Source organism: Aphis gossypii, unplaced genomic scaffold, assembly GCF_020184175.1.
Source record: "Aphis gossypii isolate Hap1 unplaced genomic scaffold, ASM2018417v2 Contig00570, whole genome shotgun sequence".
In the NCBI taxonomy this organism is placed as follows: Eukaryota; Metazoa; Arthropoda; class Insecta; order Hemiptera; family Aphididae; genus Aphis; species Aphis gossypii.
Window position 1 is genome coordinate 43,240 of NW_026083168.1, and position 17,030 is coordinate 60,269.

General features: G+C 35.4%; 2 protein-coding genes across 2 annotated transcripts; one reads left to right on the forward strand and one right to left on the reverse strand.

The window, feature by feature from the left end:
- Nucleotides 1-372: 372 nt before the first annotated feature.
- LOC126554651 (uncharacterized) lies at nt 373-1,384 on the forward strand. The gene is made up of 2 exons (XM_050209708.1): nt 373-1,116; nt 1,250-1,384. Exons 1-2 carry the CDS (start codon nt 373-375, stop codon nt 1,295-1,297), a joined length of 792 nt encoding a protein of 263 aa, XP_050065665.1. The 3' UTR covers nt 1,298-1,384.
- A 1,089-nt stretch (nt 1,385-2,473) lies between these two features.
- LOC126554650 (uncharacterized) lies at nt 2,474-3,214 on the reverse strand. Its single transcript, XM_050209707.1, has one exon. The coding sequence runs from the start codon at nt 3,212-3,214 to the stop codon at nt 2,474-2,476; it is 741 nt and encodes a 246-aa protein (XP_050065664.1).
- Nucleotides 3,215-17,030: the final 13,816 nt, after the last annotated feature.

The window sequence follows — 17,030 nt, forward strand, 5'->3', positions numbered from 1 at the left end:
ACTATTATCATGTCCTATTATCGCCGTCGTCGACGGTGGCGCCATCTGTCCGTACATTTAGCTGACGCGGTTCTTCCGCCCCGTATCAGCTGCTAAATATGATATGTGTTATCACGCTATCATGTTATCTTCGACGGTGGCGCCATCTATCCGTACATGCGACTGACGCGGTTTTTTCGCCTCGCATCCGTACGATATCTCCATGTTATCACGTTATCCCCCCGCCACTTGCACCGTATTTCGTGAATAGGTTAAGTTTAAATAATTACGCGGATTTTCGGGCCAGCTAAGTACAATAATTATTTTAAACAAATCAGTAACACTCTATTCGCTTAACGTGTAACAAGTGAGTTTCATTCTAAAGGACAAAAAATGACAGGCAAAATTGAAACTATCTTTGTGGCTAGCGGCAAACGCGCGAGAAAAAATATACAACATTCGTTAATAGTGCAACCGCCTAACGATTTAACCGACTCCACAAACTTCGTCATAGACTTTACGGGACGGAAATCCATAAACATCGGACTTGACGCCGCGAAAGTTTTCAACGTGACCGTACAGATTATAACCCCATCGCTACATGTATGCATAACAAGTGTTTTTCTGCAACGAATTTTCTCCTTAATGCCGTACATTCTCTCGAATATATCTGACCCGGCGGTTAAAAGCCGCGATAGACTTTTTCTCAAAGACGAAAATAACACGCTGTCCAGAACTACTTATCGCGGTGAAAGGATGCTAGCCGTCGAATCGCACTTACAACAAGGATGTCGCGTGGTGTTGAGCGGGAGTGATCTATTAAGAATATTAAGAATCTCGCGCAAATTTAACGTCACGCGATGTGCAGTTATGGTTCAGATCGATCAGATAGCTACTTATCTTAGTACTAATGTTTATGCCGATAAATCATCGACCGCAGAAGAAATTTCAACAGCCACCCACAATATCCACCCCGATCTTCATGTGTTGAATATATTCCCGAATAGCGAGAATAGTTTAGTAAATCAGATCAAATTGTATGCGAACAAACAATTGGCGATGTGTTGGGCGACTAATATTCAAAATAACGGAATAGATTACATCCCGAGCAATGACGGGGCCGGTGACATTGAAGAGGTGATTATTATTCAGTACAATATTAAAATATATGTAATAATATAATATTATTTCGTATTACCATAAAATATGTAATATTATGTATAAAAATATATCTTATAACATGCATTTATACGTTTATTATTTTTCACAGCTTGTTGGATTCCACGAAAACGAGGGGCAGGCCATGTACACATATTAACGACGCCCATATGTCTGACCTCCACATCCCGAATGCTGACCGAATAATATTAAGATTAAACACATGTATTATGATATACAAATATATATGTATATATATGCACCATCTGTTTGTATAGGGTGCTATTATTTTAGTCATAAGCATAATATAGTTATAAAATAAGATTTGTACAATGTGTTGCGTCCCGACTAGGTCGATTCATGCATCAACGTACAAAATGAATACGTCGTGTTGTTCAAGTATAAGTTAATTGTTTATTAAAATAATTCTTGCACGAATACAAATAATATAAGCTTAATGTAGAATATATAAAATAAGATGGTGAGTGGTGTTACGACCTGCCTCAGAAACTGATATCAAAATGACTTGAGTGGTGTTACGACCGGCCTCTGAGTGTCATAGATATCCCTATTCGTTGGTTATACAGTAACCGTCTGTCGAGCTCTTGTCTCGATCCCTCTTATATATGATTTCTTACAAGAGTGGGCGGTGACTTCGTCATACGAGGGGTCCCGGAACGACTGCTTGTGTATTCTTACCCATGATTCTTATCGAATCGTTAAGACACCGAGTTTCGATTTTTGCAAAGAGACGTGTGAATTTACTTTAATTGTCAAATTATTATATTAATATAATATTCTACTCTCTCGTGTCCTGTACTCGTGTGCCCGTGGTATTAATTTTACAAGTTAGGAAATTTGACATTGTATGATCTTATGCATATAAAATAATCGATACGGACATTATAGGTCCGTAACAAATGCATTGTTCCTTACATATTATATTATATTTTAGAAAAAAAAAAGTTGTTATGTATTTTTTTTATTATTCCATTTATCACAAAAACATAATTACAAATATTCAACATTGGATGTATAATATATATTATATAGTTATATTACGATATAAGTGTCGTATGCATTCTATGGTAAAATGTGATTACAGATTACCGTACAAGGGTCGAATGCATTTTAATAAATAGTAAATATTATAGTTTCCGAACTTCTCCGGTAAACGGATTGTATTGCATCACTCGATCGTGAATAACTAGACAGTAGGCGGCCGTGTTAGCGGAAAATTATGGCTGCTTCTATTTCAAGACGGAGATCGACGTTAGAAATTTTAGCATCGTCGGTCTGTCGCGAACAATCTATGCAGATAAATGGTCCCAACTCTTTATATTTTTCTCTCGACAGATACGGCTGCGCGGTATCCCGTTCGTAATAATGTTTTTGGAAATCGGCGTAATTTTGATAGAACATCGTAAACAGGTTTTGTCGAAACTTTCGTTAAAATCTTCATACGGATATTCGATGAATTAATATACGCTTTAACGTTTGTCAGCGAACACGCATCGTAATCACCGCTGTAACCGTCCGCCACGCTTCCAGGCGTATTCGTGAGAAAAACGATTATTAAACACCTAGGTTTTTCCACCTGCGAGCACGTTTTAACCATCCAAGAGTATTTGCTCGTTTGCGGTAAATTCGGATATTCGCAAAGCTCCCAATTTCTAAAAGCGCAATTTATCATTTTTTTGCTATCGATGATTTTCATCAGCTTCAACCGCTCCCGATCGTCGACTTTAATCACTGGTACTTTCCACAACACTCGCGTTAGCTGAACTTTGACTTTCGCCACCAACGCCTTAACCGACGAGGTAGCCATGTCCCCGCCCACCACGCTGGTATAATGTAGTGCGCTCGTATCCGACATCGATCTATTCAATATTAGTTGTTGACTGCAATTTATCAATATTCGCTTGTAGTCTTCGCAAAAACCGAAAACGTGTTTCAACGGAATACAGCCACTGAACGTGTTGTCTTTCACGAAATTTGCATTTTTGTTAGTGATATCCCAAGCAGCATTTTGCAGGATATTCGCATCGGCGGGTGAATACGAGCAGTAACCCTTCATAGCACTAGTTATTCCCGGGTTTTTAACCCGCTGTACCTCGGTAGAGTTTATTTCATACTTCTTTTCGTTAAATAAATTTGCTAAACCATTATGTGCGATAGATATCTCAGTTAGGAGTTCGGCAGGTTTCGTTATTTTACCCTCTATATAGATAAAACTATCGCTTGGTAACGTATGTGCGCATCGCGATTCTGAATGGATATACGTATTTCGTCACCATTGTCGAGCGCGGACGATGAAAACGGTAAAAAAGAATGTAAAAACGTTTCCCGTATCGGAGATTCGTTAACATACGCCTACATCCAAGAAGGATTTATCCATTGTTTTCGCGCAATATTAACACAGAATAGATATTTACTTGTTGCTAATTAAGCGTAAAAATTTACGATTAACTAATGTCAGCTTTTTATTTTTTTTCAATGTTATCAACTTTTTTTTACGACGTTCGATGTGCTGTGGTGTGCTCCTTCTGACCGCCGTAGCTTTAATGCGTCTGTCAGCATTGTTGTTCGCGTATTTATCGACGTTAAACTTCAAACCCATTTTTATAAGAAGCCGAACGTTCACAGTTTCGCCACGAAAATCGATTAATTTACCGTTTTGGTCGGTCAACGATACTCGTACGAAATCAATCGTATTTGTTTTCAATTTATACAGCACGCAATATTTTGGTATTTCGACTATTTTATAGCCGGGTGGAACGACTGGATAAAATTCGTGTATCGTGTGTGATTGCCGCCCGTTGTCGAATGAACCTAAAGCCAAGTTACATTCGACTTTTATCGTATTGACATTCATAATTTTTACCACGCGATCTGATTCATGTTTACGACCGCGAGTTAAAACTCGCTTATCGAAGCCCAATAACAAGGCGATACTGTCCTCAACGTTCAAGTCGATATCGCTATTACAATGAACTGCACATTTAAAGTGCTATTGTCGGTCAATAAACTGAAAAAATTTACACCGATGTCCTTCAAAAGTCCACGTATTTTTGTTTCCAGAGTAATTATTTCATAACATCCGGTCGGTATTTTAATCTTTGTCGCCCCCTCCAGCCCACCGTGTTTAATATGTAGTGTATCACATCCGGCTTCGACGTTAGGTATAGAATTATATGTCTGGATGCTTAGAAGTCCGATTACGGATTTATCAGGCAATTCTAGTGGCGGGAAAAATGACATTCCAATTCGGAACTGTTACCGCTCAACGATACTGTTTGCGACGTCATGCCGGCGGCTGTGTATTATATTATATTATATTATATTATGTTGTGTTATATTATATTATTATTATTATTGTTTTCCGGTTAAAAATTTTAAACATAAATGACCGCAGTTAAAAGTATCGTATGCTTGCGTTCTCTCGTAGTTGTATTCGATATCGCAGCCCTTAAAATATTTTTCCAATTCTAACGGCGGACAAAAATTACCAAAACTATCGAAATACAAAACTGATTTTCCGGTTTTTTTATAGCACACCCAATGCGTGCCCTTATTTTTTTCAAAGTCTGGATTAACGACCGCAGCTTCTTCGCGTCTAGGTGCGACGGGCAACCTGTCTATGCAATATACGCCTCTGAAATGAGATATTTTCGCGAGTTTAGCGTATTCGCTAATTTCAAAATCGTAAAGGGCACGATTGGGCAGAGTTAGTTTTTTGATTTCGGTGAATTTTTATTAGGTTTAATTTTTCGAGATTTATTATTTTGTTTTTTTCGCGTCACCGATTTTTTTTTTTCGTTTGTTAGTCCGCGGTGTAATGACGCTAGATTTCCGTGTTACAGTATACGAGCCCGCGCTTTTATACGGCCTTAGATATACGCCTTTACCTAAATGCACAGATGTGCCGACGTCCGATCTAATACCGCGTATCGTTCTAACGATGTTAGCAACGCCGCCGGCCAAGGTGCCGAGCGCCAAGAGCCCCGCCAACACCGGGATTAAAATTAAAGAGCCCCCCGTTTTCGGAACTCTGATGACGCGAGGCGGTTTATTTTTATTTATTTTTTTCGACCGGCTCCCCGCAGCAGACTTTACATGTTTTCGCGTGACAAGGACAGTCGATTTTATTAAACTATTCATATTCGGTGTTCCCGAACACGATTTTAGCGATTTTTTTAACGCTTTTTTACACGCCCCGACTATACTAGAGAACCCGCAGCCACTACCGATTTTTCGTTTAGCCTTCATACCCGTAGTTACAGACCACGCGGCGGATTTTTTTTTAAAATCGGCGTCTTTTGCCCCCGCTCTGCTCCAAGCACGTTCTTCCAATACACTGTCAGCCGCACTGCGATCGGTCAAAGAATTACTTTTATCGTAAGCTATATCGTGTTCCCTGCACGCCGAATCCAAACCGTTTATTCCCGGCTGTCCGAGAGTGAGTCTTTTTTTTAAATTAGTCCCCGGCCCGCAGTACTGATAACCGGGCAGATGTAATTCAAACGGTAGACTATTTATTACGGTGTTCAGTAGACCTGCATCGCTATTGGACTTGTACTTCGAACGCGATAACATAATATGAGCACGTCGCTCGAACGTCACCCGTATTTATACAATGCGGTTTGTTGACCAAGTGATAAAGCTCAGAGTCGACAATATCGATCCGCTATCGTTATGTAATAACAGAGCTGCACCGCGCGCCCCGAGACATGGACCGCTGTTTCCGAACACAATACGCGCGCTGATCGTAGGCCCGTCCGGATGTGGTAAAACAAATCTTATTTTCACGCTTTTGGTTCACGAGAACGGCGTGCTGGCGGGGCGGGCTATTTGAATTCGTCGTTATCAGTAGCGAAAACGCGCGTGATGACGGTCTTTACAGGCACGGCTTCGACAAGTACGTCATTATATAAAAAGACGGCGAGCTTAAATTTGCTACATTAACTCGGGATCATGGATAAGGAGAACAACTCGACTGCATCATCGCCTACGATATTGACGGATATAATTCAAGCGAGGGCGAATACAAAACAAAAATATAGCGCGTTAAAAACGGGCAGGTTTGAAACGGATGCGTTAATAAATAACACATTTGGCTCCATTATCGAGCCTCTGAACGAGATACGTTCGAATAACAAAAGGAAACCTTTCCAGGCCACATCGTTATCGTCGAGGGCGGCGTCGCCATTGCCAGATGCGGATTCTATTGTGAATCGTTCCCCGCCCCAACAGACTTCGCCTACAGCGTATGTAGATTTGAATGCACGTTTCGGTCTTTGGACAAAACCAGTGTTGGGCCTAATATACGGTCCAAGAAAATTATCTAACGACGCGTTCGAATTGGGCGGAAAAGAAATACAATTTTTCGATAACGTGATACGCATAGAAGGCGATACACGTACATACCCGGTGACGGCGGGACTTATCGATTTGTTATTCCTTAAATCCCCCAAGTCGGGGAAATATACACAGGCGGATTTAAATGCGTATAAACTGATCTTAATTCAGACATCGGCGCACAGGACGTTGAACGGTGAACGTATTCGTAAATCTAAAGGACCTAAATTTGGAATAATATCAAATTTGTTTTCAAAAAAAAATAATATTTTAACGGGTGCGGGTATTAATATACGATTAAAAAAACACAATATCACTTATTGGAACGATCCTAACGAATTGGTCGATAGACTGCGTTGTAGTGATCGCTGTGCAGGACACTGCGACTTCGTACAAATTAATTATTTAAACGACGTAGCACGTCCCGTGGTTGAGCTTGAGTTGTTGTGAGAAAGGTAGGTGTCGTAAATTAAAACACTTGTTGTTTTTAATTTAAATTAAGTAAATGTTTTATTAAGTTAAACAAAATGAAACATTAAATAATAGCATAAAACAAAAGTAAAATAGCTTACTGCTATGTTAAATTACAAGTACTGGGAATGACCGTAAACTAGCGGCGATGTGGCTGTGACAAAGTCCACGAAAAGCAATAGTCTTACACTGGAGTTAACTACCTTCTGAATAATACTAAGTCCTCTACTCGTATTTATATGAGTTCTCAATGACGTACAGGGGACTAGTATTATTAATCATTTTAATTAAGTCTATTTTAGAGTGGTATGATGATTTGCATAATTATGGAATCTATCATGTTGTTTCCGCTGATTGTGGCTAAACTTGTTATGTGCGGAAACACTATCTTATCCGGTGCTCTTTGCCCTACGTAAGTATCACCAAGTGTTTCCGCTGAGTTAATCATTAATCAATCGACGGAAAGAACATGTTTTTCTGATCTCTGGCCTATTGCTTATAATGCAGGTGTATTACTAATTAATACACATTTTCCCCATAATTTAATAATATAACCCAATATAATATAGTATAATATAGTATAACACAATGCAGGTGCATTGGGTTTACTACAGCGTCTATTGTATTCGTCTCTCGCTGCGGGCAACACGAGATAATATCGATTTGCGAAGAATTAGTCGAGGCTAAATTATTGAAAAAAATACCTAATGTCTAAGCGTGCGATTGCGGCGGAACTTCACGCGTCGTCCAGAAGGAGCTATCCGCGACGTCGAGTCATTGTTTACGGTAAAAACGATTTATTCCAAGCAGACCTCGTCGACATGCAACAATATTCTGCCGTGAATAAATCGTATAACTATATACTGTTCATTATTGATTGTTTTACTAAACGTTTATTTTACGCGCCCTTGAAGACCAAAAAGGGTGAGAAAGTCACTGCAGCAGCTGGTAAAATTTTAGCACAGAGCAGACCTAATCTATTACACGTTGATCAGGGCTGCGAATTTTACAATAAAATTTTGAAGCTCTAGTAAAAAAGCACAATATAAAAATGTATAGTACTTTCAGCGTGCTTAAAGCATCGATAATAGAAAGGGTCAATCGCACGATTAAAGCTCGTATGTTTAAAGAATTCACTAGCAGAGGTTCGCTAGTTTGGATTACGATTTTACCCGCTTTAGTAGACGGTTATAATAATTCAATGCATAGAACGATCGGTATGACGCCGATGGAGGCCGACGCTCACCCGTCACGGGTAAAACGAAAATACGATGTTGAAAATAAAATAAAATTAAAATAAATTAAATAAATTAAATTAAAATAAAATAAAATTTAGCGTCGGTGACAAAGTCCGCATTAGCGTGTACAAGGGTGTTTTCACCAAAGGATATTTACCCAATTGGTCTACGGAAATATTTACTATTATTAAAGTGAATAAGTCTACGCCGGCAACATTTATCCTTGAAGATTATACGGGGAGCCCGATCGCCGGCGGTTTTTACGCTGAAGAAATACGCAGGACAATGTACCCCGACGATTATAGTCGGTTAAATAAAATAATCGCGGATATAGAGGAAAAATACGAAAAAGAGCTCGCCTTACACGTCGATTTAATCGAGATAATCGATGGTAAAATAACGGTACTCGGCGGAAATTTTACAAAAGAGCTAGCTATACATAGTAATATAATTGACACAAACGTGGAAAAAATCTCGGCACTTGTACCGTATATCGATAAATATTTTTCGGAAAACGAAAATAAAATTAAATCTTTTATAAAATCCATAGACAGTATAAATAAAAATATTAAAGATTTGAAAACTGACTTGACGCACGCATACACCAGGATAATATATTCGAGGATAGTGTTGTATTATATGTATGAATATTTTATAAGAGATGTTAGTACGTAAGAAATAAGTTAAGAAAAACTATAGATAATAAGTAAAACAGTAAAATTCAATAAGTTAAGCAATACTTAATTATTCACACAAATAGGTTAAAATAACAATTGTGCAATTCAGTGTCAGTAAACTTTATATTAGGCCGTCTACACACGGAGCTATTCATTAGAAACTAATTACTGACGCAAATCACTAACCAGTTTACGTTTAGTCACTTGCTATGTTGTCCAATAGAACACGACAGACGGCGCTACTGGTTACTTATTAGTTACTAACGCGTGAGTGATCAGTTCCAAGTGATTCTACTGTCAAGTCACTTGAAGTTGCGTCACTTCGAATTGTGTAATTTTTTTAAATCAAATATTTTCTTGTTTAATTTTCTTGTTATTAAATTAAACAATGAGCGAACAAAAACTCAACATAAAGTTTGTAGAAGAAGTGGAGAAACATCCAATTTTGTACAACTTCACTCTTCCTGGCTATTCTAGGAAGGATGAGACGGAAATAGCATGGAACGAAGTTGGAAAAACTGTGAATATGACAGGTATAATAAACCTATAATTTTATTAATTATTTTTTTTTCAATTTATTGGTTATAAATAAGTGAAACAGATAATAATATGTAATATTTGTCTACATAATGTGTTATATTATATTATTTTAAAGTAGGTATTATAAATTATATTATTTATAAACATTAGTTACAAAAATATTGATTATTCATAATATTAGTTTTAAATATAGAATTTAATCGATTAAATTAGTGAAACCCACAAATGCCTCAACGTAATAATATAATTTATCGTTCTCTCATACATTGGTACTGCATTTCGTCTATTTTCAGCTAAATATGTTTTTCATAGGACTAACATCGTGAATCGGTGCCAATATTGATATATAAGATATTATAGCTACAATTTTTTTATTTTATTTTCTTTTACGAAGATTATTGTTATCAATTATAGTATTAATTTAAAGAAAAACGAGTTCTGTTATTGCTAAAAATACGTAAAACATTTAATTTGTGTTTAACATGAATTTCACATATGAAAACAAGAAAATTATGTAATTAGTAAATGAACAAAATTAATTATAAGTAAGTTAGTTAATAGCATATTTCCATTGCCAAGGCACAGATCCTCGTGGGGTAAGAAAATAATTAGCTAAATAATTTCTAAGTGCGGCTGGAGAAGAGGTTTCGTTTATTGTCATATTTTGTGCAGTAGTTCTTACATCGATGTGGTCATTAGGTTCACAGTCCTGGGGATAGGTAGATACGTACGGAAGTCCCTCTAGTTTTCGTACATAGTTATGGAGGACGCATGCGGCTTTGATGACGAAGTTCACATTTTCGGGCTCTCTAATGCGAATAGGACCATTTAAAACAGCAAACTTTTCACATACCATGCCAAAAGTACATTCAATGGTTTTCCTTGCTCTGCTAATTCTGTAGTTATATATTCTTTTTACATTATCCAAAACTCTTTTAGGGTAAGGTCTCATTAGATATCTTGACAACGGAAATGCTTCATCGGCAACAAAGTAATATGGAAATGAGCTGTAGTTCTCATCATAAGTCAATGGTGAGGGGGTAGGAATATCAAGTTCACCACGATGTATCCAATATTTCATTGCTGAGGCCCTGAATATACCTGCATCGTTATTTCTTCCGGCATAACCCGTTTCAATCATTGTGAATAAACCGTCAGCATCACAGCAAGCCAATAACACTGTCGAATGATATGATTTGTAGTTAAAATTGGAAGAACCACTATTCGCAAACTTCTCAATTCTGACGTGTTTGCCATCGATCGCTCCTATGCAGTTTGGAAGATTCCAGAGAGTCTCAAAACGTTGCGATATTGCTGTCCACTGCTCTCTATTCGGTACCTGCATGTATTTGTCCTTCAACACTTCCCAAATAACTTTTGATGTGTCCGACACAATCCCGCTAACTGTGGACTCCCCTCTAGCGAAATAAACTGCAAGTGATGCAAATGTTCCACCAGTACCTAAGTATCTGTATCATAGAGATAAAAATACATTGGGTAGTTTAAGACAATTTCTATAGTAAATATTATAATATCAGAGCTTCTATTAAAATTTCTAATGTAAGCTGTGAAAATAAAACTTTTATGAATTTCTAATAACTGAAAAATAATATACAATATTTCAAAAATGTTCATGGCTTTTTTTCAATTTACACTTAATAATTTTATTGGGTTTTTAAAAATATTTAAAAAGAATTTCAAACCCTGTATAATTCTTTAATAATTTTTGTTTGTGACAGCGGCTGAATGCAAAGAAAGATGGAAGAATATTCGAGCGGTTCTTGTGCGAAACATGAAACCTGCCCCAAGTGGCGCAGGAGCGAAAACAAAGAGGACATATTATTTGATGGAATCTATGCAATTCACAATACCATATATAAAGGCATTAGGTGCACCTTCAGGAAATTTACCAAACCCTCCAGAACAAAAAGAAGATAAGGAATCTGAAGAAAATGATTCGATCGCCAACGAAGAAAACGTTTTGGAACCGCAATGTTCATTTCAACAACCGCCAACCCCATCTCTACCACATCTATCTTCACCGTTACCATCACCTACACCACTATACACAACTGAAATGACTCAAAGCAAGAAAAACACTACTCACAGTCAACCTGAGCCGTTTCCATCAAATCTGCCAAACCGAAAACGTAGCCTTAAGAACCCAGTTGATAAAGCATTCCTCGAATACTTCGAAACCAAAAAAGCCAGAGCGCTAAATTCATCTGATCATATGAAGCAGGATCCAAAAACAGAAGGTTTGAAAATGTTTTTACTTAGCATGCTACCAGATCTTCTCAAAATGTCAGACGAAGGAGTACGACTTTTCAAGAGAAGAGCCCTGCAGTCTGTTGATGACATTTTATCACACAGTTTGGAGTACACACCATCAAATACATTTTCAGCCTCATCTACACCTTCGACACACTCTGAAATTATGTATATACCTCAGGATGCAAATGTGAATAATACTTCGCAATTAAACAGACTAGGAACCTCAAGCAGTCAAAGCACAGCACATTTTTATGACGTAGTAAATGAAGCTTTGAGTGAAGTTAACCAAGAGGAATACAATACGCAATTATTTGATCAATAACATGTCTAAAAATTAACTGTAATTTTTACATTTATTTTATTTTTAAATTATTATTAAAAAGTGTTTAATAATTAAAAAGGTTGTATTTTATAATTTTTTATAATTTGAATATAATTAATTTTTTTTTTTAAGTATGTGAACAGAAGTTTCTTACCTGAGAGTAATTAATATCCGCTCCTCAGCATTGACACACTCTCTCATATTCGTATTTTTTTTGTGAATGGCAGGAGAAATCAGTTGTACTAATTGTAAGTAACTATCTTTAGACATGCGATAAAAGCATAAAAATTTAGAATCAGAAAGATTCAATTCTCGCGCTGCAACAAATAGTCGATGGTGAAAATTTCTTTTCAATGTATGGATGAACCCAAAATCTTCTTCGTTTTCTATTTCTTTTGGTATGGCAATAGTAATATGCAATCATCATTTCTTCATCACTGGAATCATCCATGGTGTTAAAAAATGACGATACAGGTCCTCCTTCGATAGCCGAACAGTATAAACTAGTGATTTCGATTACTTTTCAATATGATCGTGTGCGGATCCGAGTTACTAATGCGTTAGTAATCGATAAGTAACTTAAATCACAAACCCGTTTAGTTTCTAATGAATAGCTCCGTGTGTAGACGGCCTTACAGTTAGCATAGTAAGCAAGATATAATAATAAGAAATGTAAATAAATTTGTTTAATAATTTATTAATCGGGTTAAAATAACAATTACATAATAATCATAGTGTCATAGTGTCTATAAACTGTAAATTTAACGTAGTAATAGAAAAATGTAAAACAATCGATAGTAATTCGATTGTAAGTGTGATATATAAGAGAGATGGCTAAGACAGCAAAGAGAGTCAGTGGTGGTGATCGTGTGACTCGATCACCACCGGACGTCGTGTTCAAACTTCAAATAAAGTACTTTGCGTTATTTTGTGTTTAACTTTATTTTGGTATACGTCCGAGTAATCAGCGTATACGATAAAGTGGCGCCCAACTCGTGGCTCGTTAATCTACGGCTTTCTTTTGTGTATGTGTGTGTGTTGAGTATTAAGTGCACGCGAAATTTTTTTTGGATTTCTACAGTTGTGTGCGTTGAGTACACGCGAATTTTTTTCAGTTGTGTGTGTGTTGATTATACACGATTTTTTCGAGGTACCACAGTAAGTGTGTAATTGTGTGTGTGTGTGTGTTATACACGATTTTTTGAGAGAACAGAGAATGTGTATGTGTGTGTTGAGTACACGCGAATTTTATTCTTGGATTTCTCCAGTTATGTGTGTGTACGCAGATTACACGCAAATTATTGCTGGATTTCTCCAGTTGTGTGTAAGCGATATACACGAAGCGGATTTTTCAACTCAGAATTTGTGTATGTATTGATTATACACGATTTTTTCGAGAGACCACAGTGTGTGTGTGTGTGTGTGTTATACACGATTTTTTGAGATAACAAAAATATGTATGTGTCATAGGCGTGCGCACGGGTGCAGCAGAAGGTTCATATGCTGCATCTGCCACATTTTTTGGGCCGATTGATTAGTTTATGGGCCGGTCGGGGCAATTCATTATTTAATAATTTAATATAAATTATAATAATATTAAAAAGTAAAGAAAATTGATGTGAAACATAAAATAATTATTTTTAAAATTGAGTGTAGACAAAGCTATCAGTTACTATTAGGTTATTAAACAAAATATAAAAATAAAATTTATATTATAAATTATAATACTATGTATATGTTCAATGTTTTGGTTATTGTCGTTGGCCGGGAGGTGGTAGTGGTTAGCAGATTAGCTCTACTAGCTAGCTGGCGCGTCGGTCGTTCCTACTGGAAAACCTTAGGTACGTTCTAAAAATAACTCAGTAATCGACTGAATAACCGCAATAATCAGAATATCGAATTTCTATATGATGACCGATAATAAAGTATCATTATACAATTTTTATTGTAGTCTCTTGTTGGTTGTTGCAGACTTAGTAAAGTTATTAACTATATTATATTCAGTGTGGCGTGATATTATTTGAATTATGATTTATGAATCTTAAGTTGTTATTATTCAGACGACCGTGATTGTTTTCTCCGCGAAACTGCGTATTCGTGTGTTGTATTCATATATTTTAATAGTGACCATATTTCTTAAATTTAAACTTCAAACATGAGTTCGATAAATAAAACAACAAAAAAACAAAAAGGCGGAGCTGTTAAAGTTCGTGAATTAAAAAAAATTAAACTTCAAAATGCTGCTCAATCCTGCTATAATATTAAAAATTTATTTTAAAAATCAGCAGATGGATTAAAAAAAAATATTGATATTCCAATAAATCAAGATGTTATTGTAAATGAATTGCAAAATGAAGATGTTGACAATCCTGATCCTATAGTAAGTTAATAGTACCTATATTATTTAATTATTTTTATTTTTATTTATTTTAAATATTTATATAAATTATATTTATGTTGTTTCAAAAACATATAAATTACAAAATAAATATTTCTAAAATTTACCTAGTATAATAAATAATCGCAAGTAAATTGGTTTAGTTAGGAATTAAGATATTTAAATTTTTATTTTTTGTAAATTGGTGTTGGGCATATAAAAAAAAACTATCTCTTGAGATTATAATACAAACTATTTTCCTTTAGAACTAAATATCAAGTATAAAACACAATTTAAAAATATATTAATGTCATATAAATCAACTTTTTTTTGTTTTTATTATTATTATGATATTGATATAGATATCAATACTAAATTAATAATGTTGTTTAAATATGAATTTTTTTTATTAAATTTATAATAATTAAAAATTATGTTATTTTAGAATAATGCATTTCAAAATGATACCAGTACAGCTATTAGTAGTCATATCTTACCAGAATCTAGCGAGTCACAAATTGTATTAACTAAAAGTGTGATAGAAAATGTAGATGTTGACTGTCCTGCTTCTAAAGTATGTTTTTTGTTTCTTATAATGATTCAATTATAATTTTTAATAATGTAAAATTATATTTAATTTGTAGGATTGCATTGAACAGGAAAACAATATGAAAGTGTGTACAGAGGTTAGTCAAGTTCAAGTAAGTGAGTCTGATTCAAATATTGATGAAAACTATTTGAAAGCTCATGGAATTCTAAGTTCTAAAGTTAACTACCCTTCCAATAAATTGCCTTCCAATCGCTTAGAATTTAAGGAAATTATTAACCGTGGACCCTGTCGCCCTGTTTTAAAACTATATCCTAGAACATTACAAAGTAACAGTCAAAGATCTTTTCAAAAATCTTGGTATGATAAATTTAGTTGGCTTGAATATAGTACAGTCACTGATGCAGCTTATTGTTTCGCATGCAGATGTTTTGCTGGAAATGAAAAAAATAAAGGTCAAATAGATACAGCATTTACAGTGAAAGGATTTAAAGGCTGGTATAGAGGAATTCAATGTTTACAAACTCATCAAACATCCTTAGCTCATTTAAATAGTGTAACAGCTTTAAATAATTTTCTTTCTGCCAAGTCTATAGATGAAGTTATTAATGAAAGTGTCACACAGCAAATAAGTAAACTAGAAAATGAGCGTTTGAATAATAGAAAAATCATGTGGCGCCTTGTAGAAGTAACTGTGTGCCTTGCCAAATGTGGTAAACCATTTCGAGGTCATGATGAGTCTTCTCATAGTTTTCAAAAAGGACTTTTCAAAGAATTTGTCGAGTTGTTGTCCAGATATGATATGGTGCTACAAAATCATTTTGAAAATGGTCCTAAAAATGCATCATATACAAGTAACAGAATTCAAAATGATATAATTTATTCAATTCACAGTGTACTATTACAAGAGCTGAAACATAATATACAACAAGTACCAATTGCCATTATTGCTGATGAGACTAGTGACGTAGGTCACCATGAACAACTATCTATTGTCATACGTTATTTTAGCACTACTCTTAATCGACCAATTGAAACTTTTGTTGATTTGAAACGAATGATGTCAGTAACTGCAGAATCAATTTTCAAATCTTTAGAAAATGTTATTGAACAATTTAATTTAAACTGGAATTCAGTAATTGCTGTTTGTTTTGACGGAGCGTCAACCATGGCTGGTAATGTTGCTGGAGTTCAAGCTCAATGTAAAATGAAAAATGAAAACATTTTATACGTCCATTGCTATGCACATTGTTTGAACTTAACACTTATGGATGCAGTTGGTGCTAGTACTAAGAATCGTCAACAAAATAAAATGGTTTTCGACTTTTTGGGAACTGTTCAATTTATATATTCATATATTGAAGGAAGCCCAATAAGACATGCAATTTTTGAAAGAATAGCCAAAGAAAATGGCAGTAAATTGCATACATTAAAATCATCTTCACAAACTAGATGGGCCTGTCGTTCAGAAGCAGTGAAAGCAATAAAAGTAATTACAATGTTTTTGGAAGCGTTGGAAGAAATAACTGAAAAATGTTTAATTTCAGAAATATTTAATTTTAAGTCTAATAAAATAATTAAATATTTTTAAAAAAATAAAAATATCTATTCACGCATAACGATACGCGCATACACACGCGTTTACCAAATTTTTTTTTATCTAACATTTCCTGTTTCTGTTCTCAGTACGATTATGGCATTTTTACAATCGCTAAGGCAATTGAACTCCGTCAACCTTTCTGTCGGGGAACTACGCAAAGACGTTCGTTACCCCATACGGTCGATGAGAAATGTCGAGACGAAATTTGGTACTGCAGTGTCCTGCATATTATCGGACCCCGATGGCGCCGGTTCAATAAATATATTTCTACCAAGGCGATCCGGATGAACGATGTGGATATTGAAACATATAATTTAGGCGTTGTACCTCTCTGTTAGTCTCATTTATAAGGGATTGAATAGAAGGAGCTTTATCGTAGATTTGAATGAAATCTATAATCGAAATCCTCTATGAACGGTTATCGATAACTTTCTATTATTATTATTTAATTGTTTTATTATTTTTAATAAAAAAAAAAAAAATTGTAAG

Bases quoted from the DNA above. Each gene is read 5' to 3' on its own strand.
- LOC126554651 (XM_050209708.1), top strand. From the start codon at position 373: ATGACAGGCAAAATTGAAACTATCTTTGTGGCTAGCGGCAAACGCGCG. The intron at 1,117-1,249 runs GTGATTATTATT...TATTTTTCACAG, and splicing joins GGGCCGGTGACATTGAAGAG to CTTGTTGGATTCCACGAAAA.
- LOC126554650 (XM_050209707.1), bottom strand. From the start codon at position 3,214: ATGAAGGGTTACTGCTCGTATTCACCCGCCGATGCGAATATCCTGCAA.